Source organism: Dermacentor silvarum, chromosome 6 (assembly GCF_013339745.2).
Source record: "Dermacentor silvarum isolate Dsil-2018 chromosome 6, BIME_Dsil_1.4, whole genome shotgun sequence".
NCBI classification, from domain to species: domain Eukaryota; kingdom Metazoa; phylum Arthropoda; class Arachnida; order Ixodida; family Ixodidae; genus Dermacentor; species Dermacentor silvarum.
In genome coordinates, this window is record NC_051159.1 from 70174052 (window position 1) to 70200439 (window position 26388).

The 26388-nt window shown below is 46.2% G+C and overlaps 1 protein-coding gene across 1 annotated transcript in view; it reads left to right on the top strand.

Annotated features, from left to right (window-relative positions):
* The window catches only part of LOC119455567 (F-box only protein 28), a 36760-nt gene extending 12256 nt beyond the window's left edge, over positions 1–24504 (top strand). The window contains exons 4-7 of the mRNA XM_049668868.1: positions 1609–1804; positions 4930–5080; positions 13441–13772; positions 18909–24504. Of these exons, the coding sequence (XP_049524825.1) occupies positions 1609–1804; positions 4930–5080; positions 13441–13772; positions 18909–19171 (942 nt within the window). The 3' untranslated portion in view covers positions 19172–24504. The remainder of the gene's footprint in view (positions 1–1608; positions 1805–4929; positions 5081–13440; positions 13773–18908) is intronic.
* The last annotated feature ends 1884 nt before the right edge of the window (positions 24505–26388 follow it).

A 26388-nucleotide genomic window follows, 5' to 3' on the forward strand; every position in this document is an offset into this window, starting at 1 on the left:
CTCGGCTATGGTGGCCTTCTAGCCACCGTATCTCAGCCATGCTACTGTAACCACGCGTAGAAAATGGCAGTGAACCCTTCTTTCTCCTTTAAGCTTCCTCTACTTTCTAGTCAGGTGTTGACCTTGCATGCTGCGGCTACGGCGCAGAGGGAAGCAGCGGTGCTGTCCCAGGCCGGCCAACGAAACAGTCCACGCCGGCAAACGCCCGCTTCCCGATAACGGTAGAAAACGAAACTTCGGGGAGCTGGCGCTAGGCCGGCCGGAGCGGCGGCAGCGCGCGCGCACGGTGACAGTCGAAAGTGAGGGAACTACGAGGGAGGGTGAGGGGAGCCACCGAAGCGGCGGAGTTGCCGAGGCGAAATCCGCTTCCCTTCTGCCCTCCTCCCTCACATTCCACGGTCTTGGCGTGCGCCCTTCGCCATGCGGTGCCGGCGCCGCCCGCTCCCAGAAGTTTCGTTTACTGCCGTTATCGTGAAGCGAGCGTTGGCCGGCATTGGCAGTTTTGTGGCCCTCGCTCGCTATGCGCGCCGTGATATTTTACGACTCGCATTCAAGGTTCTGGTTCCAGCCTCACTGGCTGTTCGTTCGCTCCACGTGCCCTTCTCCTCCACTTCCTCTCTCTTTCTTCCTCAAGCACTCCTTGGGCCGCCCGTTTGAGGGGAGCGTTGCGTTCGCCGTCTCCGCTGACTTCCGTACTCCCAGGCAGCATTGTAAACGGCATTTCGTTTCCCGCAACTGCACTATAAGCGATACGTGTATACATGGAGTGCTATGGGAAAATTAACGGGAGTCTGAAGAGACCGCACTATATCTGGTCCTGCACTATAAGCGGTTACGTTATAAGTGGTCTATACTGTATTGGTAAAGATGGGTACATTGTAACATTTTAAAAGGAGCCAAAGACCGAACTTGAAAAGTTCAAGAACTCTTGCTGCACCACAATAGCCCAAATACGAGAAAGCACTTTGAAATCTGTGATCTCACACGAAGTGACAGCAGAATTGAAGTTTAGCCTTCTTTATTTTTTTTCCAGAAACAACCCTTTTCCCACTAAATTAACGGAAGAATTTTGAAAGGAAGCTTTATCAATCTAAGCTGATTTAGTCTTTCACTTTAGTTTCCCTTTAAGTGCATTTTGTTGTGTTCTGAGTTAGGTTGTGTGTTGGATATAGTACCCTTGCAGCATTAGGCAGGTTGTGCAATTAGCTGTCAAAGGAAATCATGGAGGCATGCAAAAAAATGAAAGATGCTTGTGTGAGGCCTCGGTTCCAAAAAAGATGCACCTTTTTTGTGTGTGTATCAGCTTATCATGATAAACACAGATGTAATTAGGTGGTGGACAGTATGAGATTAGAGAAAACTTTGTTTCTGTTTGCAAATGCTGTTTTTTTTTGAAATGCTGTACTTACTACTTACAAAATCGTTGAGTTGGCATTTATATGTGTGCACTTTTTTTCATTGGTATGCATTCTATCACTTGGGCAGATCATATAATGCTTAGCAAAGGCAATCTGGTGGTCTAATAGAGGCGGTGCTGCTGTTTGTGCCTCCAATCTGGTATTCGTAGTCTTGGTACTGACAGTGCTGACTCTGGGTATGTGTCCCCAGATCTTGGACGAAGTGCACCGCATCCTGAGGTACGTGGAGGTGACGCCCACACTGAGCCGTGCCTACAAGGTGACGGATGAGCTCTTTGACCTGACCACCATGGCCATGGAGTATTTCAAGGAGCACATTGAGCCCACGCTGCCCGAGATCAGCTACTTTGCAGCCGACTTCCTCGACTACCCTTCTTCCTACTCTTGTGAGCACCCACTACATGTGCACGCTTCTTTTTCTTGCTCCCTCCTTTTGTCCCAAGGTATTGCAGGCAGCACTGACTACCAATGCCAGTTTTGTCTCCTGTTTATTCGAGAGAATTCCTGTAGATTGTCTCTAAAATCTTCAAAAATGTTTCTCACAGAAGCATAGTAAAAGCAGGCAAACTTAGGGTTCGGGGGACGGTGTCTAAATTATCGGTGTGTCAAATTATTCAGCGTGTAAAAAGAAACTAGCAAATGTTGATTGCATTGTTGTTCCATAACGTCGTGAAGTCTTTTACTCATCTTTCAGAAGCTCTATGTGGAACGAAAATTTTCGTCGGCTAGGAAAGTGTGCAGCACGTGCAAGTTATCTGGAGAACCTGCATCCAACTGCTCCAGAATTTTGGTGACGTCCTTTGCAGGATGGCAGCATCGTCCGTGTGACATGTGTGCCTTGATTCAAATTGCAGTGGAACCTCGTTAAACCGTACCCGCTTAAGCCTTAGTTTCTTATCAAATGTAGTTGAGACGAATCCCCGACTCGGCTGCCCTTTAATTTAATGCGTTTGGTACCCGCTTAAGCCGTAGCGGTACATCGTGTACCTGTCGGTTAATGCATAGTATTCACTCGTTGAATACCCATCATACTCCGTTGCAGTCTCATGCTCCTTCGGCCAACCGATTCTGCACGCAGCGTGCTAAGTGCGAGCTGCACGTTGCATGCGTACGCACGGATCTCCGTGGCCATTGCGATGCTTAGCCTCCGAGCCGCGCCGCGCACAATCTCGGACTAGTAATCTTGGAGGCCACAGCGAAGCAACCTAGCGAGATACCGTTGTCTGCGAGTGCTCTCGCGAGATTCCGCGTGACGCCGTTTCCGGCGAGAGCAGCCAGAGCAGCCGTGGACGTGCGCACATGTGCGCAGTTGTTTTGTTCGCCAGCCGTATCGCACGTGTGCTGAACTTCGCGGTGACTTGAGGGCGCGGCGTGATCGTGACAGAACTGCCCGAACTTTGCGACAGTGATCTGCGGACGCGGTGTGATTGTGACAGGACCGCACAATGTCAAACAGGCAAGTGAAGCATCGCGTGATGAGCATAAAAAAAAAACTGGACATAATCAATGACATTCAACGTGGAGCAAAGAAGTCCGGGTTAGCATGGGAGAAAGGCTTGCCACTGTGTACTGTTTGTGGCATTTGGACAGCGTGAGAGAAGTTGCTTAATGGTGCACCGTCCAACCTCAAGCGTTGCCGTTTAAGGGGCTCGAGTTACCCAGAGGTCAAGGAGGCTTTGGTGCGTTGGCTGAAAAATGCGACGGCAAAAAACTTGCCTGTGACCAGACCCCTTCTCACTGAAAAGGTGCTGTGCTTCGCCACACAGATGGGTCACGACAGTTTTGTTTGCAGCAGTGGCTGGCCCGTAGGTTCAAGACACGGGACAACTTAACAACAAAGGTTGTTTCCGGTGAAGGTGCAGCGGCAGACAAAAGCGGCGCGGAGGACTGGGCCAGCGGCAAGCTGCAACATATATTGCGAGAATATTCCCCAGAAGATATAGTTAACATGGACGAATCGGCACTTTTTTTTTAAGATGTTGCCGAACCGAACGCTAGCTTTTAAAGGGGAAACCTGCACAGGCGGAAAACAAACGAAGGACAGACTATTGGTCGCATTTGCAGCCAACATGGCAGGGACTGAAAAGCTGCCGCTCCTCGTTATCAGCAAGGCCGCGATGCCGAGATGGCTTCAAGGGTGGCCGACTTCCGTCAGGCGTGTTCTATCGCAACAACACCAAAGCCTGGGTGACCTCGAAGCTATTTGAAGAGTATGTGCGCCTAGTGGACCGTTGCTTTACCGCTCTCGGAAGAAAAATTGTTATGGTCATAGATAATGCACCGGCTCACGTGGAACTTGAGAACCTTTGTGCCGTGAAGCTGGAGTTCCTGGCAGCAAACACAACCGCACTTTCACAGCCATTGGACCAAGGAATAATTCGGTCTGTTAAACACTTGTACCGGAAAAACATGCTGCGCAGGATGCTTCTTGCAATAGAAAGTGGGAAAACTTACAGCATCGACATGCTGGGCGCGATACATTTGCTGGCGTATTTGTGGCAGCAAGTACAAGCCGCAACTGTGAAGAACTGTTTTGCGCGTGCGTAGTTCATTGTACCCGCAGTGCCCGCCCAAGAAATCAATCCAAGCAAAGTCTATGCAGATGAAGAAACAGCTGACGACAGCGACTGCGAGGCGCTGCTTGCAGAAGTTTTGGAGCGACAAGGTGGCGGCGACAGAGTGTCGTTTTCGGTGTTTTTCGATGTCGATAATGACGTCAAAACTTATGAAGATTTGTCCGACAGTGACATTGTAAACTTGCTTAGTACGAAGTTATGCAGCGCAAGCGACGGTGAGGACAACGCCGAGCTGGAAGATGCGCCGTGTCCGTCCGTTGGAGAAGCAGCGCGAGCACTGGATGTGATGCGGCTGTTCGCCGAAAGGAGAGGGTTAATGGATACATTGGCTTCCACTTGGACGGCTTCGAAACTGCAGTTGTCACTGCGAGGCCACCGAAGCGGCAAATGAAAGTGACGGATTTTTTGCGGCCCGTTTCCGCAAAATGAAGAAGTTTTTTAGTTTTCTTGCGAAACGCGTTTCATTCCACAGGCAGGTAAGTGCATATTTCTTACTTTCGGGTAAGCCGTAGTGCTGCTTAGCACGTACTTTCTTCGCGACCCCGTCAGGTACAGTTTAACGAGATTCCACTATATAGAGATAGGTTACATCCACATCTCGCTCCCTCCAGCAACAGATCACTGGGGTAACAAAAACCAGTCTTGGCGGCCATGCTTTCTGCATAGTGCAGGTGCTGGAAGAACATCATGGCTGCCCTGTTTTGAGCGCCACCTATAGGATTCAACTGACACTTTTCTTCCTCTTATTGTTTGTGTCCCCTTTCACCCTGCCCCAGTGTTGTGCAGCAATCGAGGAGCTACCTGGCTAACCTCCCTGCCATTTTTCCTCTTATTCTCTTAAGGGCAGCTAGTTTAATTATTTGGCCTGTGATTCCCCAGTTGTTATCACAAGCTACAGCATGGTTTAAAACATGGTACTTTTCCTTCCTGCGCAGCTTCCTTGAAAAACCAGATTTCGCTGATGGACTCGCCACCACCTACATGCACACAAGCTTCACTGTCCAGTGCGCCCCAGTCTCCCCAGCCACCTCCGGTCAATCCAACGGTGAAAAAGCGCCTGCGCAAGCTGAGGGAAAGCATGAAGAAGTGAGCGCAACTTTTTTTGTTAGAGCATAGTGTGCGTGCACTTCAGTGTATAGTGTAATACTAGCTGTATTATCTTGGAAATTATTGGGTAATGTAGAGGAAGTTCTGTCTTGGGCCAAGCTCTTTTAATTTGTGTGTTTGTGTGCTAGCGATGCACAGAAAGCTATTACTAGGTTATCGCTGGTGTGGTCTGCAGACGTGCTCTTGGGACAAAGGAACAACAACACAGTAGTGCAACTAATCCAAAGGGCATTTATTGTACCTTTCATACACCAACACCAGCGAGCCGAATTACTACCAGTAGAACATGCCGATGGGTGCTCTCGGCATGAACAAATCGAGGAACTCCGACTCACCGTGACAGAATATCGAGCGAATAAATTCGCTCTATGCCAGACACGACGCCTAATCGAATGATTGTTTGTCTATCCCGGTGCCCCGCTCCAAAGCCTCGCGAGGCAGTCCCACAGAGTGCGCCGACAGGCGTGCGACAATTCCGTGCACTCTGCCGACCCTACGCCAAAGAGGAAGTCACTACTCCCCTTTTGCGCTCGAGTAACCCTGCCATTAGGTGGCGCTAGCAGCGCAACGCTCACGCCATCTCTCGCACAATTCTGCAGCTACACCGACTGAACCACGTGGAGCAGCCAGATTACGTGAGATGGTCTAGCCGTGCTGGGAAAACCACATAAGGGGGTGCAAGAGAGTCGAGCGTCCCCACACGCTAAACCGAATTGAACTGAGAGAGAGTTTAATGGTACATGCGACTGGATCCTACTGCACTCCAACTCTATTTGTAGCCATGAGGAGCCCTTTTCGAGATTGAAGCCAGAGAAAGCCTGCCTGAGCTGAACGTTCAGCTGCCCCCAAGCAGTTCCAAGGAGCCAACTGACGGGAATACTGTTGCATGTCAGTCATGCGCTCCCAGCTTGAATGTGGGTGCACCTGTGAGTGCTCCAAGCTTGGGCACTCACAGGCAATGAACCAGGCAATTGTGTTTCGAGCACTCGATTTCAACCATCCAAATTAAGCGCTGCTAGAATGCTTGAAAGCCACCAGTCAAGGGAGCTACTGTAATATAGGCTCCGAAATTTGGGCATCACTGAGCTCCGTGCATGCTGTAATTTGGCTAATGCAAGAACATCGAGATTTAAATAGGCTTTCACAGTTGCTCGTTGTGCCTTGCAATTTCAACACTAGTGCCGCTAAAGAGCACACATGACAGAAGGTAAAATAAGATTAGGTAATAAAATGTGCTTAAATTATGGATTTTCTTGTCAACATTACTTCGAGGTATATTAGTATAGTCGATGCTCATTACAATGGACCGTGATAATCCAGTGAAATAGGTCATGTCCGAGGTTCGTTCTATTCAAAATTAGGGTCACGGTATGTTGTGAGGTGGCAAAACTTCACATATAGTACCACATTCTAACCCGTAAACGAATGAAAAATGATAAAAACATCAAAGTTAAAATAAATGGGTTTACACAGTAATTGTACTATTACGTGGCATCGTGTCTTCCTGTCCACCGTCTTCCATACAGTGGTTGCCCAGAAATGGAAGTTTCCCCGTACTAGAACATATATACACCCGCACAGCGGAAGATCGGGGTGCCGGCTGACCAGCGCTACCGTGCTGACCGCCCAGCCCGAGCGCATTGCCGCCGCCGCCAATGACAGAGATCATGGCTGCAGATGGTTCTTCACACAAAACAGTGGCCGGTAGTATAAACCAATGACCTAATTTTATATTTCATGACAAGTGATGACCACTCTCAAATCTGTAGCACGAACAAGAGATGCGGTACGAGGCAAGTTCAACTCGGAGCCTACGTCTGGTCGCCGCTGCACTGCTTGCGAGATGGCACTGCATCACGTGCCTCACAGTCTTTACACCGTGAATAGCAGCATCTCTTTCCTTTTGTGTGAACTGATGAGATGGGAAATTAAGCAATCTCAAAACTGTGTACAGTGGAATCTCGATGATACGATCACGGCTAATACGAATTTCCGGATGATACGAATTTTTCTGTGGTCCCGGCCGAGTCCCATTACTTTGCAACATGCTAGAGAACGGTTGTTACGAATAGATTTTCGACCCACGTCGGTTGATACGAATAAACGCCGCCCCACCGACGGCCGCGAAATAGAACAGTAAAGCCCCTTGATCTTGAAAGTAGCGACCCTCTCCTCCCCGCCGCGCTTTCCTCCTTGATTCTCCTCGCCCGCCGGCTGCACGCGCTGCGCACGGCACGCTATTGCGCCTGGGCTCCCGCGGACGGGCCGCAGAATTCGATGGGGGCGCATGATTTTGGGCCAGTTGCGCGCCCCAATGGCGTAGAAAATTTTCAAAAATGGTGATAACAGCATGGAGAATGCTGAAGGCAATGTTTATGAGGAGGTTGGTTGCATCTTAAAGCCGTATGAATGACACACACTGATGTAAAAGGAGCTTTCAGGCGAGTTTTATACTCCAGTTATTTTTTCTGCCACATGATACGCTGCTTTACTTTGTGCATCTGATCTAGTATTGCTTATGGCAAATCGCTCTGTGTTTGACAGTTTTTTCTCGCATGTGCGCGCATGTGCACCGCAGGTATTATATTCAGCGTGCCTTCTTATAATGAATGACTGGCGAGTGCATCGTCCGTCCATGTGCTTGTCTCAATGTCAAAGTAGCTTTTGCGCCGTGGTTTCTGCGTTGAATAGGACAGTTGCGCAATTTCAGTGCGATGAAGCGGTGCAGGCAACCACTCATCGCCCACAATAACTGAAGCTGAGGAAAGGTATTTACAGATTATTCTTTAGGTGTCGGTGTCATTGAAGCTTAAAAAATACTCGGTATATCTATCGGAGAAGGCATTCTATATTTTTAGGAAAAAGAAACGCCTCTGGATAAGGTATTTTGATAGTTCACACTGACATAGAGTTAAGTTATGTAGTAGGATAGTTAAAATTGTGATTTTGATTAGCGGGGGGCCCTATTGCTGACGCATTGTAGATTGCGGGCAAGCATTCGGTGGCGACAGGCTCTGCATAAAGAATCATAGTGTCGTTGGCTGCGTCGTTAAGCGACCGAGATCATTAACGCTGAAATTATTAGAGGCGGGACAAGGAGCGAGCAGCAGCAATCACTTACGACTGTCAGTTCGAGGTTCATGCCACTGTCGAGGGGGATTCCTGTGCTTCACGACTGGTCGGCGGGAGAAAATTGTTGGAACTGCGTTGTGCTTCAGCTTTCTTTTTAACACGAAAGTGTTTTATGCCGGGGTCCACCAAGACTTCACTGACGTATTTCCGTCACGGATATGACGTTCTTACAATGTACACGAACATAATACAAAGAAAGAAACCAGAAGAAAAAGTTCCACAAACATGCAAAATTTGGAAATCGAACCCACGACCTCTCCGTCCGCGACGATAGATCGCCGAGTGTTTAACCCATTGCGCCACAAACGCATTTGCAGAGAGCTACACAGACGCGCCTTATATATCTAACACTCCTCCGTGTACCCGCGCTCTTGCTCGGGGCGGTGCCGCCGCCTACGAGCAGAAAAGAGAAGTACTGCATTATGACACTAACGCGCACCGACAGTGAACGCTTCGGTGGTCTCAGCACTACGACGCCTCGATGCCAGCATTCGAAGGGACGCTGGCATCAAGAAGCACTACCAACGCCACCTAGGTGGCGTTCACCGTACTCAGCACAGCGGAGCGTGGCCTCCGCAATTAGCTCTGAAAATGTTTCTGAAGTTGATCGCGGAGGCTGCAATTACGAAGCGCTGTACGCGCTGATTTGACTCGGTGACGATTCAGTTACGTGCTTTGTCTTGCGCGTTGTATTAGTGTGTCAGTTACGTGCTTCGTCTTTCGCGTTGTGCTAGCGTGTGCAGCGTAGTGCAGCTTCCATATGCACGACGGTTGCTCATGGTCATCGACGTTGGTAGTCGTGATGGAGGAGACGTGCCACCAGGCGTCAGCATGGGTGCATCAACGCCTAAGGGCGCTTTAGCCACAAAACACCAATAGACATTATATATCAATGTGCAATAAACATTACACTACTTCTGTGAAGACACGTTTCACTTTCGTGTTCTATACCGATTCCTATATAAGAGGGATCAACCACATTTTTTCCAAGTTCTGGTAATATGCGCAGCTCAATTTGGTCTTCAGTGAAATGTAGCTAGAACATTTATCGAAGAGTTAATCACTCAGGCCGGATGAATAAAACGTCCTTTATACAAGTACAAGTGGCTAATACGCTGCAGTGCTAAACATTATTGCCTACATAATATTCCCTGCATTGCTACATCATAACCATAATCAGTATTTATTGCTCAACCTTCGTAATCAAAGCGCATTTATACAATGACATCGGCTCGTGTTACATGGATGGAAAAGGTTTACCCACAGAACAAAACCGAAGAAAGGTGATTGTAACGCATTCGCTATTAAAGTGAAGATTCCCGGCCTCCGCCTAGAAGTCAACAGCAAGGGTGCGCGATCGCGTCGTGCACATTGCCTGTATCCGTGAGAAAACCAAATAATAACCGTCACCCACTCACGCGTGCATGGCAGCCCAGTTCAAAGCAAATTCAAGAACTGAAAAAGATTACCAGGTGTCCTTAGCTATAGTCTAAAAGACGCGAATGCGAGTCTTGTAAAATCTACTGTAATTCACCTCAATCCACACTAATCCACCTTCACGCACCTTATTCGACCTTAATCTACTATAATCCTCCTTAATACACCTTAATCCACCTCAATGCACCCTAATCCTCCTTAATAAACCTTAATCGACCTTAATCCTCTTTAACCCACCTTAATCTTTTTAACCCACCTTATTCAACCTTAATCCACCCTAATCCTCCTTAATTGACCTTAATCCATCTTAATCCGCCTTTGTGCACGTTAATCCACCCTAATCCTCCTTATTACATCTTGATCCACCCTAAACCACCCTAATCCAACTTAATTCTCCCTAATCGACCCTAGCCCTCTTTATTTAACCTTAATCCACATTAATCGACCTTAAATCACCTTAATCCAATCATAAATCAGTCATGAATTTACTAATCATTAATCTATTATACACGGCTGGACATGATTTGGCTCGCTTCTGGCCTTCATTAGGTCACGTTACTGTCTGTACCTCAAACGCTCACCTTGAAGCATATCCAACTAAGGGTCTCGCCTTAAAGTGTGGACTAGTTGGCGCTCATCACCTGCAATACCACGGGTATACTTCCCACAAATTTTTTTCAGGCCCTGCATTCATTGTATATAAGTGACTGACACACACATCAAAACTGTAAATAGCTCCTCTACAAACTGCTATTCCGATTTTCTGTAAAACAGGCAACGGATCCTAGCAATCAGGAAAATTCCGATCGAGAGGCTGTATCTTCGGGTATATTTGTTCAGTGGAAAGCAGAATCTATAATGCTGCATTTCCGATTGAATAACAGTTGACGACGTGCGAGGCGATGGAGTCCCAGCAGAATATGCATCATTCTGAGGAGAACCCCATTTTTATGCAATGTACAAATTGCTGCAGCAAAGAAGCTAATGAGCAGGCCGGAAGAATTGAAAAAAAAATGCAGCATTAGAGGATGCTTTGGTATGAGCAATAAGAAAGGCGTCTTACCTCGCAAACAATACTGTTCCTTGTCGGAACAAAGCTCTTTCGGCGAATGTTGTGCCGAATGTTGTGCCACTGCTTTTTGCGCAAGCCATCACGCTTTCCTTGCGGTATCGTAAAAACTGCATAACCATCATCACGCTCCTTGCTGCAGTTAACTGCGAGTCGGCCTAGTTGGAACAGATTCATTTTCTTAAATTTTTGCGCAAACAAACAGGAACGAAGAAAAGGAGAACACAAGGACGAGCGCTTTCTCAACCAAATACTTAGCAGTCCTATCAACATTAGGTCTGGATCTATCGCTTACCGAAGCCTTGGCCACCACCTCCACACATTCCACCACACATCGTTCTTTTCCTTTCTCTGGTACACTCCTGGCAATGTCCCTCATAAGTGCTAATCTGTTGACGATGCCAATCCTTCCCAAAGTTCTGCGTGGAGCCAAGGATCGGCATCGTCGACGGATTAGCACTTACAAGGGACATTGCCAGGAGTGTACCAGAGAAAGGAAAAGAACGATGTGTGGTGGAATGTGTGGAGGTGGTGGCCAAGGCTTCGCTAAGCGATAGATCCAGACCTAGTGTTGATAGGACTGCTAACTATTTGGTTGAGAAAGCGCTCGTCCTTGTGTTCTCCTTTTCTTCGTCCCTGTTTGTTTGCGCAAAAATTTAAGAATATTGCTGCAGTTATATGCGCAGCATGCAATGTTAGCATGCGACCGAGCTCAGGCGCAAAATGGCGCGAACGAAAAAGCAAAACACAAGCAAAACGCAAGCTCCGCTCGTTTCCAAGGGCAACGGCAGGGAGACCAATCATCGTGGAAGAAAACGGGCCTAAGACTGTCTGTCGTGCAGGGGACTCGCGAGGGGAGAGGAGGAGGCGAGGAGGTCGCGCGCCGGCGGCAGAGTACAAAGAGTGGCGGTACTTTCCTACATCAAGGGGTTTTATAGAACAGTGCGCAGTCACGCGCCTTCTCCCTTTCTCTTTTGGTGTGGAGGCGCGGACGCGGGCGCTGAGCCGTGCTCCCTCAAGGGCTGCAGAAGATAGTGCCAACCTTTCCCTTTCCATACGAACCACTTACTACGCAGGACAGCGCAGAGGCCGCGACTGGGCGCGAAGAGTTTGAAGCGGTGGCGCTTTTGTTGCTTTTGTGCTTTTCCTCCTTTCCCGCGTGTCATAGGGCGGAGTGGCTGCTGTGCTTCGGGCCGTGTTTTTTGTGTTTGCGCCATTTTGCCTAGTCGCGGCGAGCAATGTCAACCGAGATACGATCTCCGGTGATTCGCACGGCCGTACGCCGACGTGCGGGAGCCTCCATTGGCACGTCTTCCGTCGACCGCGTTATCGGTGCCGATGGCACAGGGCGATTGTCGGTTTCGCTGCTGGAATCGCGCGGTGCAAGATAGCGCGACACATAATCCACGGTGCAAGGTAGCGCAGCACGTTCAATCGGGTGCTCCTCCACTTCTCCCGCTAATGGCCGTGTTTTTCGTGCCGTGGGAGGCTTGCGCTTCCGTATTCCGAAGGCGTGCTTCGTCCAAAATTTCTTCTCCAACGAGCGACGATCCATCATTAACCTGCGAGCTCTCAGTAATCCGAATTCTGCGTGGCAAGTGAAGACGCTGGCGTGGTTTACGAAGCAGACAACTGCGGTTGCCATCTTAGCAACCAATGGAAAGACTCCTTTCAGCATGGCATCCAATCGGAGGCTCGCTTTCATCGGAGGGCCCGTGTGTACCTATCGCAAACCCGCCCTTCTTTTGTGTTTGTTCGATTGTTACAAGATGGCGACGACAGACGAATTGAGAAGCGGAACTGCGAAACTTTGAGCTTTCGAACCATACCAAGATGGCGGCGCTCGTGGCGGGAAATACGAGATATGTGTCCGTGAACTGCGGTGTTTTTGCGTGATGTAAAGCTGTTTTCTCGCCCTGCGCACTGATGAATTAATCTTTTTCAGCCTTTTTTAGTGTGTTTTCAGCTAAACCAATTTGATATAGCGTAGATTAGGCGTTGAAGATACCGAAACGCGTGTTTTCAAAAATAGATTTTTCTCGCGATTTTCGCGATCTGATCCCCGCATCCCCCCTTATTTAGATAGTTTTAATTGTGTTTCGATGATACGAATTTCGGCTAATACGAATATTTTTCGTGACCCCGTGAGATTCGTATCAACGAGATTCCACTTAGTGAACGTCGGTGGTTGTTCTTGAAGCACTGTTGCTTCGGCTTCTTCGAAGCTGAGTAGGCCTAGTGGCACCCTTGACGCTTGCTTGGCAGTGAGTCGTCGGCAATGGGCAGCGCTGGTCTGCTTGTGGTAGACACAAAAGCTCTCCACCAGTGGGGCATTGTGCAGCACACAGTTGCTGGCAGCTTGCCGCTAGTGATTTGTTCCTTAAGAAAAAGTGCATTTTCGCAAATTTCGCTGGAAATAGTTGCATGCAGCACACTGGCAGAACCACGCATCACTGCAGCAAAATACGTTGTATTTACACCATGTAGACAAAATTTGCCAAAAAATTTGTCTGTTGTAGCCGATAGTCCATTATAGCTGTGTCCATTTAAAGTGTAATTCATTACATTGATAATATAGGAAGACCAAACTAAGTGAGAATAGCCTGTTATAATCAAAAGTATGTTGTTTGTATGTGGATACATTGTAACGGGCGTGGACTGTATATGAATACTGTTTTTCACTTTCTGCATTGATGAACAGAAACAGTGGACAGGTGTTGGCGCTGCGTCGAGAGCTGAAGCTGACACGACGGCGGGTGACCAGCCAACAGCGGCACATAGTGGAGATGAAGGCGCGCCAGGATGACTACGACCAGAAGTTACAGACAACGTCGCGCAAGCTGAATGCGGTATTGCAGGAATTGAACAGGTGCAAGACAGAGTTACAGTACTGGCGCTCCAAGTCACCTGCTGTGCCGGCCTGCACCTGCGGCAAGACCACTCCGCTTGGTGGGGGGCCTGCCCAAGGCGCCCCCATCGATTTCATGCCCATCGACTTCCAAGAGGCCGCCTCTTCCTCTTTCGGATTGCAGGGTGAGTACACGGTGTTGTTGCTTGTTGAGTGCGACAGTATGAGAAGTTTGGCTACCAAAGAGTCCACTATCAAAAATCGTAGCTAAAGACACACACATTAAAATGTTGCAGTTTCGGCCAAAAGGGGAAGCATTGATTGCGGTAGTAATTATTAAACAGCTATAAGACGTAAAGATAGTAGTTTTATTGGCCATTTAAACTTGTAAACATTTGCTTACTAACTAAATTAACAAGCGTGCCACGTGCACATAGGCAAACTAAACACATTTCACTCGATGACCGTGGGCACTCGCTCTCAGAACGCTGGCGTAAGGAAGAGCGGCGGCAGCAGCAGCGAGTGAATTGACCTTCCTGCTGCCTCTTGCTTCAATGCGAACTCAGCGGCGAGAACACAGCGCACATGAAGCTATCAGCACTTGAATCACCTTAACTCTGTACCCATCACAGATACAGTGGAATCTCGATGATACGATCACGGCTAATCCGAATTTCCGGATGATACTATTTTTTCTGTGGCCCCGGCTGAGCCCCATTACTTTGCAACGTTCTAGAGAACGGTTGTTACGAATCGATTTTCGACCCGTGTCGGTTGATACGAACAAACACCTTTCTCTTTTGGTGCGGAGGCGCAGACGCGGCGCCGGACAGCGCGGAGGCCGCAACTGGGTGCGAAGAGTTTGAAGCGGTGGCGCTTTTGTTGCTTTCGTGCTTTTCCTACTTTTCCGCATGCCATCAGACGGAGCAGCTGCTGTGCTTTGGGCCGCGTTCTTTGTGTTTGCGCCATTGAGCATACGGATGCTCGCGCTTCCGTATTCCGAAAACATGCTTCGTCCAAAATTACTTCCCCAACACGCGACGATCCATCACTGACCTGGGAGCTCTCAGTAATCTGAATTCTGCATGTTAAGTGAAGACGCCGGCGTGGTTTACGAAGCAGACAACTGCAGTTGCCATCTTTCCCTTGCCACAGCAGCAACCAATGGAGAGACGCCTTTCAGCACAGCAGCCAAACGGAGACCCGCTTTCATTGGAGGGCCCGTGTGACTACCTATCGCAGACCCACGCTTTTTTTGTGTTTATGCGTTTGCTACAAAAAGAGATATGTCTCCATGAAGTGCAGTGATCTTGCGCGATTTAAAGCTGTTTGTTTTCTCGCCCTGTGCACTGGCAAATTAATCTTTTTGGCCACTTTTAGTGCGTTTTCAGCCAAACCATTTTTATACAGCGTAGATTAGGCATTGCAGATACCGAAACACGTGGTTTTCAAAAATAGATTTTTCTCGCGATTTTCGCCATCTGATCCGCGCGTCCCCCCTGAATTTAGCTAGTTTTGATTGTTTCAATGATACGAATTTCGGCTATTACCCGTGAGATTCGTATCATCGAGATTCCACTGTAGCATTCAAGAAAAGGGCCGTGCCATACGAAGCCGATGCCTGAGCTTTTCAACATTTTAGGTTCTATGGTATGTGTAGGTGGATCAGGAGCACTTTGTTAAATAAGAAATTATGTAAAATGAAGCTTTTTTAAATATAAGTTTCACTGCAACATTTTTTCTGTGCTTTTTACTCGGCTGTCCCATGGGTTTTGTTTCATGCCACATATTCTTGTTCTGCTTGAAATGTACATGCTTTTGAATTATAACACTAATGCAGGAAAGAATTTGTTTTCTGAGCACTGTGTTAGACTTCTACAATGTTGTTTCAACAGTGGACTACAGTATTGCGCCTATAGTCATAAACTGACCCATCTTGGAAGGAAATCCCTGCTATTATTCTCCCTTGTTGATCAGGTGTGAAAACCTAAGATGTCTGCGTCACACTTTTTTTTTTTTTAATGTATTCAGTAGCAACCACTGAATCGATTAGGATGAAATTTGCTGCACTTAGATGGTCACTGCATTGCATAATCGGTGCAGATTATAGGAAATGGGGTAAGTATGCTGCCTACATGCTAGAAAGAGCTGATGAATCGGCGCACAATGGAAATGCCCTGTATTAATTAATACATACTGTGTCCCCTTGACGGCCCCCTTTACCGCCCAACACCGCTGTATTTTTATTGCGGCAAAGCTTACTTTTGAGAACCGGCATTATGCATTGCTTGACCGTTGCTGTGCTTTCTGTGCTTTAAGGCAATCAGCAAGGATGACAAAGGCGGAGTCGGCGCCATTGCTTACAACGACGAGTTATTTCAATGAAAAACACAGCACCAAACTGCAGGAAGCTTGGTAGCAAACGTCAAAGGTGGCTAAGCCTAGCGGTGCTGTGGTGATGGCTATGCGAGAGCGGCAGTGGTGGCTTTGATTTATGCCGTTTCAGACCTGCGGTCGTGGCAGAAAGTCCGGAAAATTGGATGGTGAACGATTTCAGCGTCCAAAATTTCAAACGTTCTTATACATTGGCTCTATGTGGTACATGGTGGTGCCGCAAAAGTGTCCAAATTATTGGGCATGTCTCAAAAACCGGTCGTTGCCTGCACCTAGCTTTCGAATCGAATACGAATATTTAACGTAGAATATATGGTATTCAGTATTTTCAAATATTTGCCCACCCCTACTAATCAGTCGCAATGTGACAGGAATGGCAGCTACTGTGCTGCTTTTGTGCAAAATAGAAACAGTATTTGCTGAGTCATTCAATAAATAAAAGCATGTTGATGTAGTAAGCATTTGTTTATTGTTCTCTTGTAATCCAAATTAATTAGGTTTTACTTTGCCGAAGAATTTGTTATATTAGTGTTCTTATATTGAGGTTCAACTGTAATGAGGTCGCTGTCCACACAGTGGGGGTTTAGAGTTTGTTTACTTGGCGCTCTTTGGCCATTCCTGGCCCTTGCGCCAAAAAACCCTATACAGTATAGACCACTTATAACGTAACCGCTTATAGTGCAGGACCGGATATAGTACGGTCTTTTCAGACTCCCATTAATTTTCCTATAGAACTCCATGTATACGCATACCGCTTACAGTGCAGCTACGTGAGATGAAATACCGGTTATAATGCGGCTTCCGCGGGACAATCTCGCTGACAAGGGTGGCAGCGAGCACGCTTTTCAACAAGGTGCGTGCTCCCGGCCGGCGTATGCATTATTCAATGCAATCAAACTCTCGTTAATTTGGACTTATTTGGCCGCACATCGGTTAATCTGGACCACTTTCGGAGCTCGGTGAGCGAGGAGCGCCCCTAAACGTGCGACGCAAAAGAGCAAGAACGGCACTAGCGTCCAACCGAAATGAAGCGGCGGAGTCCGCATCGTCACAGCCATCAGTTGAAATCGTACGTGAATGACAGCAATGCCGGAACGCTTCGCGCCTCTTTGTGTTGGGGAGCCTATACGTGCAAGCGCTTGCATGTAGGCTCTTTAATTTGTTTCTTTAAAGCCTGAATTCTTGCGTTTACCGCCGTGCATAACACCGCGTTGGCCGCGGGCTTTCGTAACTGTGTAGTCGTAATCAACGATCGCGTCGATAGCAGCCGTGGTTTTCTCCGCATCGGTTGCGGCAAACAGTAGTTTCGTTTTTACTCGGTGCGCGCGTCAGCGAAGTAAAGGAGGCATTGGCCTAAAAAACTGCGTAGTCGCCATCGATGATCGCATACCTAGATATACAGCGACCGCGGTTTCGACCGCAGGTGTTGCAGCGAATGGTAGTTAATTCCTCCAGACTCGGTGCGTGCGTCAATCGCGTGCCTTCAGTACCGCTAAGTCGCCGTTCATCATCGCGTCGATAGCAGTCACGGTTTTTTTCCGCAGCGGTTGCGGTCAACAGTTGTTTCGTTTTGACTCGGTGCAAAGCTGTCGAGCTTGAAGAGCACCGGCTACATCGCGATTATGTTTTCGCCAGCTCACTGGCGAAAACGTAATCGCGATGTGCGCGCGATAGTACAAAGTGTGTCTACATGCTTGGTCTACATGTTTTGCAAACGTGCAGGGCTTGAAAATTGTTGTTTTGGTTATAGTGCGGTACCGCTTACAGTGAAGATATTTGCGACTCCGGCGACTTACGTTATAAGTGGTCTACGCTGTACATCATCATCATTAGAGTTTGTTTACTATGTAGTTCTGAGGTTTTAAACTCTTGAATCCTGAGGTTCTGGATTCACGTCGTTCCCAAATCCTTCTTTATCTGCTGCAATGCTGTGATCTGGCAACATTACCAACTGTCGCTATATACAGTCAATGACCGATTTTTCGGACATGACCGATAATTTGGATGCCTTTGTAACACCGCCACCTACCCCATACAGTCGGCGCATAAGAACGTCTGAAATTTCGGATACAGAAAACCTTCGCCAGTGATTTTCCGGACTTTTTGCCATGACCGCAGGTCCGAAGCAGCATTAATCATAGCCACCATCGCCACCATTTTGATTATCCCGCCTCATTAAATCGGCGCTCTCGTACACAGATGTGCTGGTGTAGCCACCACTGCAGCAACACTATGCTGAGCTACTTCGACGTTTGCTACCAAGCTTTATTCTGTTCGGTGCTGTGTTTTTCTGTTGTTGTTTTTTTCCCCTCCTCATTGACACTATTCGCCGGTGTTAGCAATGGTGCTGAATCTGCCTTTGTGATCCTCGCCAATCTCTTGGAAGCTCGGAAAGCATGGCGAGTTGCATAATGCCGGTTCCCGAAAGTCAGCTTTGCCTCAATACAGAGTGTTACGCAGTGAAGCGTATGCGAAGTATTGCGGTGAAGCATACCGAGAGTGGCAAGGGGCAATTGTCCTGGGACACTGTATGTATTCCTTAATTATACATGCATGCGCCCGCCGTCTCCTATCACAGTATGAGCACTGATACGTCTAATGAGTGTACTGGCAGGCCTTCAGAGCTATTTTGGACGTTCCTGTGGCGATTTGAGCCCTTGGGGGCAGTAAAAGGCATGCATTCGTTTTTTGGACGTTTTTGTGGCCCCCGAGGGAGTCCAAAAAAATGGACGTTGACTGTATGTGCACACCTCCCATGATCACTTCATTACCAAAACACTAATTGTAGCACGTATGAATTATCAGGTGTTTTAAATTAATGAGGCTTCAATGAAAGTGTGTTAAAAGCAGTTAAAATTTTAATGTTATTTTCTGGAACTGAATGCTAACTTACAACATACTTTGCACTCTCCCAATTTTGTTCCCAGGTGAGGGCCAACTCAAGCTGGTGCCTGCGTGCTACGGCACTCCACCAGAGAACATCGTGCTGAGCTTGAGTGACTCTGAGTGTGTGGCATTTGAAGAAGTAATCGCAGAGGCGTTGCCCGTAAACAAGACGGTGCCCGTTGACAAGTCAGCACCGCCAAGAGCGTGCAAGCGCAAACTGGATCTGGACGGAGGCGCCACCACGTCAAGCCTGGTCATCAAAGCACACAAAGTACAAAGGAGTTCATTGCCAAACGTGAATTAGCAACGCCACACCCCACTTATCATCCCCCTGGTATTTTTACGTTCTCTAACTGTTGGGGAGGGAGGGGGGAGAGCTCAGCTATCTTGTTGTGTGTGCATCTCTTGCCCAGCGTAGTTTTTTCTTTTTTTCAGACCCCTTGGGGGTTGACTTTGGACGAAGCTTCTTACGATTTCACATCGCTTGTAGTGACAGGACTAAGAACTTGTGAGCAGTTTTTTTTTTTTTTTTTTTTTTTTTAATGGGGCGCTTACTAGATCATGCCTATAGCAGCGAAGGCTTCTTGTGGGCGCACAATCAATGTGGCTGGCTCAATCAGTCGTGTGATTGATGTTTTTTTTTTTTTTCTCAAGGTGCTACAAGCTTCACAGTAAGCAAAGCCTTGACATTGGTATCTCGCCTCTCTTCTTTTCATTGCCTCTACTTTTGTCACTACCGCCGGGGCACATAACTTCGTGAGAGTGGAATGATACTGATCTTGTTAGGTCACTGGAGCGGTGAGGTGTGCGCGAGAGAAATGGGCATCTGTCACATATGCCTGTTCCGCGAAAGCCTGTGCTAAAAGGTGACGCATAACAAGGGGGTTTCCTTTAGCGGTAAAGTGCTATAAGGTTACTGTTCCGTAGCGCGAGTGCTCTGGTGCTCTTTGTACGCAATGCAGCACGATCTGCTGGTGCAATGCCTGTGTTCCATAACTTCACTGCAATAGCACTTGAGAATATGTGGCTTTGTCCTACTGCATGCTGTTGTTCGAATACTGCTGTTAGCCGAACTGTGTGCCTCTTGGTCCCCCCCTCCCCATACATGGTGCAGTTGAGTGAGGCTTGTGGAAGCTGAGTTGTTTGAACCAGTATCACGTCTTTTTTTTTTTTTTTTTTTGCCATTCTTGTGAAATATTTCGTATGGAGTTCAATAATTCCACATGCTTTTCTGTATTTCTGTGGAAATTGTGTAGAATTCGTACCGAGTCTTGATAAATTCTGTTTGTTTTACAATTAGTCGGACAGCATACCGATAAATTTCAATACGGCATCTGCTAAGCAAAAGAAAGAAAGAAAGCATTTCTGCTTCAGATATGGTGGATCTATGCTCTAAAGTGCAAACTGAATGGCTTTTGACTGTAGTACCTGTGCTGTGGTAATGTAATATTCTCACAGTCTCTTGATCTGAAGGCACCTGGAGACTTGAAAAAAGGCAAGGAAAAAAAAAGACTGCCTTTGCTTTGTTTTTTGTAATTTGGCACTTTAGTGCATTTACGTAACTGCTTGCACAACCTTCCTACCGTAATTTGAAGGTGCACCATTTCTGTTTCATGCTTATTTTGATAAAAGTGATTTTGTGTGCATGTGGCTGATGATATTATCTTACTAGGAATGCTCCAGATTCATATACAATGAGAGGTACAGGGATCGTCGTGTCACACACTTTTTCACAATGACAATCCTTCCCACTTTTTGAAAGATCGTATTCAGTGTAACGGCCACGTTGGCAGGTTATGATCGTCACTTTTTTTTTAATTGCTGGTTGGCAGCACGCCACACAGCCTTCTAAATGGCCATCTTTGTTCTTGTGTCTGCTGTGTTCGGTTTATAAATGGCTGTCTTGGTAGCTCAACAAAATGTAACGTTGAATTCGGTCCCCGAATCAATGTGATGCACAGCATTGGATGTCACTTGATCCTACACTGTGGCCTTTGGTTGCTCACTCAGCTATTCCTTTAAAGCTTCTTATATTCTTGCTGCTTTATAATTTTGCAACAAAAGCACGAAATTCAAGAGCGTGCTAGCTTCTCCTAAGTCATGCTCCCCTGTGCCTGATGGCTCGCTGATAAGAGTCAATAAATAAGTTACTTGTAGTATTAGTGAATAAACTTCTAAAACAGCGATCTAGAACATGTTTATAAAAACATTTGGACGTTTGGGAACAGAGCGAAGGCTCTCCAGTAGCTTCATCAATGTCTGAAAACCAGCAGCTGAGTGCGATTCACCAATAAAATTTTTTGACAATTGTAGAATGTGGGCTAATGAAATAAGAGAACTTTAGAAGTAACTAGAATGCATTCTTTCATTTACGCTTTCAGCATTCTGCGTGTTGTTGGCATAACTTCAGTTTGTGTGGTGCCTACACCATCTTTGCCAATAGGTGCACTGCATCTAGGCACCTTGTTTTATCATTTTGCATTTCATTTGTCCATGACCTTACAGACATGCGTGTAATGGCACACTGCAGCACGTTATGTGCACACCTGTTTTTCTGTCTTCTTTGCTGTTAAAAGAGGATTCACTTGTCGCTCCTCAAAAAATGTGGTGCTCACCTCTTTCTGTGCTAGCCTTTTTATTTCTCGTAAGAGTTTGCGAATAGAAATTTTCGTTACCAAATTGAATAGCGAATAGTTTTTGAATAATGAACAGCCATTTTCACCATTAATCTGAAGCAATCTTCACGTGCTAGTATTTTCACAGCAGTCGCAAGTTTTTGTTGTTGCATTGCACATTATGAAGCGTTGCTTTAAAAGCATAAATGGAGCATTGGGAGCAAATAACCAGTATATTGGCATAATTGGGTCTCATTGGTGTTTTGAAATGTTAGAAAAATATTCGGATTTACGAATAGTGACTATTTGATTCGAATACCGAATCAACTTTCAAATATTCGCACACACCTACTTTGTTGCTTTGTTCGGGATAAAAGGAATGACAATCTCTGCCTCTCATACCTGTTTGCGTGGTATCCTTACTACTCGAGTCACCTTCGTAGCCTCTCCGGAATTGTTTCAGTGGCAATGTAGCGCTTGTGTTCTTGCTCCCCTGCACATTTTGCAGGTGGCAGTGGGGGGATGGGTGTTGCAAATAATATGACATTGCACCTAACTTATAGACAGATTATAAAGCCAGTGATTGCAAGTAAGCAATCAACGTCTTCTGCAGTCGCATGCACTGGTCCGGCACCCAGAATTTTTGTGCACTGAGCAGGGGATTGAACTTGGCTACGCACCTTCGAGGCGTAGCCACTGCACTGCACAAGCAACAGAAACAAGTCAACACTCCCAAGTGTCAGCCTTCTCCCGTCCGTGTGCGTAAGTGCTAGTTAATGCATACAAGTATTAAGTTAGTGCAGTTGTCAGCCTTGAAGGAAGGTTCTCGTAGCTAGTAGTAACCACTGCTTCATCCACAGTTGAACCATAATTCATTGTCATCAAAATCCAAAGTTGCATTCACTCTTTGCACAAACATCTCAAACTTTCTTGTTCACTTTCTTTTTTTTTTTTTTCTTTTGGGATTTCTTTTAGCTTTTGGAGCACCAAATAAAAATCTGTGGGTCTTGCACAAAACCAACAAACAGGACCAAGCGGGGGCACACTCTGGGTTTCGTTTGTGTTGGCTCTTTGTCTTCAAAGCAACACTTCCGTGAGAATTGCACAAGAGTTGCGCAGTTTCAGCACTACGCACAGGCAATAACTACACGTGGTTACGCATTTGTCACTGTGGTGTCTGCAGAGTGTACCCTGATAGAAATGTTTGCCATCATGTGTGTTTGCTTTTTTTTTTTTCTTCTTTCCTCATTTTGTAATGTTGCATCTTGACGAGAATGATTGTGGCAAGAGCTCTGTGATTTTTGTTTCCAGAACATAACTCATTTGATTACCTACACCTTAAGCGGATCTGCCTGCAAAGTTGTTCAAGTAAACATTTTTCTCTTGCGTGTTTAAGGTGTTGTGGCCAAGTTGTGTGAGAGTGTAGCTGTAGGGGCTGGCTGGCTAACACCATCTTGCTCTGAACCCATGTTGTTTGAACATACAAAAAAAAAAGAGGATGTAATGAAATTCGGATGCGTACTTAAGACGAGCATTGACCGCATCAGTGCGTTAGCATTGTCAAAAAAAAAATTGAAGCAAGTTTTCGTTGATCAGGTAACGGTGCATGGGTGGTAGCTCAAAAATTTATACCTAGGCTCGCCTGTTTCATGCTTGTGTTTTTAGATTTGTAATGCTATGACACACCAGAGTATAGTATTCGGTTGCGTCCTCTTAAGCTCTATATATGTTTTCAGAGCGTGAGCACAGAGCAATATGTTATTTTAGTAAACTTTGAAGCAGAAGCGAGGGCGGCCTGCAATTGAGGGTGTATTGTACGCAGCCAGTCTAGTGCAGTGATTTTCAACTTAGCTGAAGAGCTTTACACCGCATATTGCAGTGTCTTTGATTCAAAGGAAAGTTTTTTTTTTTTTTTTTTTTTTTTTTTTTTTTTGTACCTGTGCCTGAGTGTATTTGATGCCTAGCAAGCTTTTTAAGTGTGGCAATTTGTGTGCAGAATAGCCTTTGCTTCCACCTCTTCCTGCTGTCTGAAAGAAAGCCTTGTGTCTGTGTGCACATGTGTGCACATGTGTGCATGTACTAGTGAGAGTGTGAACACCTTATGCTTCAACTTAAGACTCTCTATCTCTCACTTGCTTGATCATGAACTTATTGCCGAACGTGTATTGCCCAAAAGCACAGTCTTCTGAACGCTTTCTTCTCTCATTTTTTCTTGGAAACCAACCACGAGTTGTGGAGTAGCGCATGTTTTATTATTTGTGCCAAATTGCCAAGCTTCTTCTTTAGGTTTAAAACGTTCAACCAGGCATTCCCTGAAGCATTGTCGCTTTATATTAATGTTTGCATTGGGAGCTGAATGAAACGAAGACTAGGTTATTTGGTCATGTGCAATTGTATGTCTGTAGTGGTGGCCCCTTTAATGGTGTAAGCATTTCTAGTGGAACAAAAAGGGCGTCCAAATAATGGAACAATCATGCCTCGGTCGTGTACAGTTGTTCGAATGGGAAGGCTCTCTTCAATTGTGCTGGCTGCGTGAACGGCGTAACTTTGTGAATTTTTAGTGTCTTGGAGAAATCCGCATGACATTGTGCCACATTTTTAGTAATGACACGTTGATGTGTTACATTGAGTGTGCCTTTGTGCATTTTCTTTTTTCGCTGTTGCACTAGTACTGTAGGATAAAACATATATCAGATTGCTTGTCTCTTTAAAGTGGATGTATACTGTAGCGTTGTGTCATGTATTGCAGTTTTCATTGCCTTATACATTTTTTTTTAAATTCTCGCTCAACTATGGTTGCATTCTCTACCTCTTGAGGTTGTTGGGCAGTACTAACAAGCATTTTTTTTTCTCTTTCCCGTGACCCACAGAAGATCTCAAATCTCCAAATGTCACAATGTAACAACATACACAACAAAGATACCAGTGTGTATTTTGCACAGTTATATTGTGACTGTAGCTTAACGCTGTAAGCACAAGATGGTTATTTATTGTTTCTTGAAATAAAGCTAACACTTCACAATTGTTTCCACTGTTATCAATTGAATCTGCTGGTGACTATGTGGGTAAATGTGGTAAATTTTTTATTTCACAAAACTTGCTCCTTTTCGCGGATTTTTGTACAACTCGTTCAGATACTTCATCTTCATCATAAGAAATGCCTCACTTTGGCATTATGTTGGTCATTAGTCCTTGCTGCTTAGAAAGCTGCCTGCACCGAAAATCTGAATGTGCGGAATTAAACTCCTGTGGCTCACAGGCAGAAATAGCCTAGTCTTGTGCAACAGATCCCTATTTACACAGCATGGAGTGTCTAGGTCGAATGGGAAATGTAAGCATGACATGCGCTCTGTGGTGCATTCTGCCAACACTAATCAGTGATGCCAAAATATAGGGACCACTCAACGCTGGAATGGAAAATGGTAAGACATTAGGAGAGTGGAAGGTGGCAGCTTGGATTAGAGAGCAAACATAGGTGGTCAGTATTCTAGTTGAAAATAAATACTTGCAGTACATTCTTGATGCATTTTTATGTCACTAAATGATGCACTGAACACTGAAAATGGTTTTCTGTAGGAAAATGTGCAGAATCAAATTTGCGCATGTGTGGTGACAAACACGGAGTGCTTGACACAAGTTTGTTTCTGCTGAACGAACTAACGTGCCAGGTGTATTGCTTCAACTTGACACACTTGACAAAAATTTCGGACGACATAGCACTAGCACTGTTGGGCCAAAAAAGTATGCCTTTATATTACAAATGATTGAATAACTATGTTGTGTAGCTAACCGGTTAATATTTGGCCTGCGTCTATTCGTCGGCTTCTCTGAAAGGTGCTCATTGCTGCGGCTATCCGAGAATAAGGAATCCGGTAGGCCATAGTAGGGTGGCTAGCCATGGTAGGATTTTCTAAACGTAAAGCCACGCATGCCACCGCGTCCACGTGATCCTATATGGCTGCGTCCATGCCGTGGCACTGCAATGCCGTCGAACTTTGTTTATGACATCCACGGGCTACTAAAGCTGCAACTGCAGTTGTATTGCCATGTGCACTTCAAACACAAGCTGCAGAAATATCGTGATTTTTTGCAAGACATTGTTGATGAAAGGGTTAACTAAACAACAGTTCGCTTTGAGGAGAGGAGATTGCGCTGGAGCATTGCAATGCAAGTGGACTACAGAAAAAGAAACCAGCATACCAGTGATCGCATGATATGGAATGCTGTGTAAAACGTGGTGGCTATGACACGTTTCTGGCTCTGCAATTGGTTCCAGCGCATGCAGCAAATGAAAGCGTTGCCTTCAAGATTGGTTTCTGTTACACAAATGGAATTTTTGTTAGAGCATACTTCTCCACGTGTAGTAAAATATAATGAAGCAGGTGTTGCACGTTTGTAAAACGTGAAGGTGAAAGCCTGTCGCTAGACTGACTGGTAGTGGGCCAGTGCCGTCAGCGCCTTCGCAGAGGGAGGGGCAGTATGGGAACACTGGCATGATGTATGGCATCGAGCCAGCTGTGAAAGACTATGAACGCGCGAGCAGTGGCACGAGCGTGTCTCTGAGACCACGTGACATTTTTACTCGCAGAAGCATTGACACAGGTTTCTTTCAAGGTTGTTTGAGGGTCATTCTGCGATGAGGCATATAAGGCTTTCGCATTGATAATGCGAACTTGCTTGTAGAATAGGTAATGTTTGACATCGCATGATGCCCCTTGGAGTTGAAATGTGAATCTTAAAGGCTATGCTTTTGCTGGTTGAATGTAGCAGAAGCAATTTTGGAAGCCGTGAAAGCATGTCATATGATGTTTTAGATTTTTTTTTTCTGTTATTTATTGCGTTGGCATTCAGGCACTTTCCAGGGGCTAGCTATGTTTGTACTTAACTGTTTTCCCATCTAACTTGG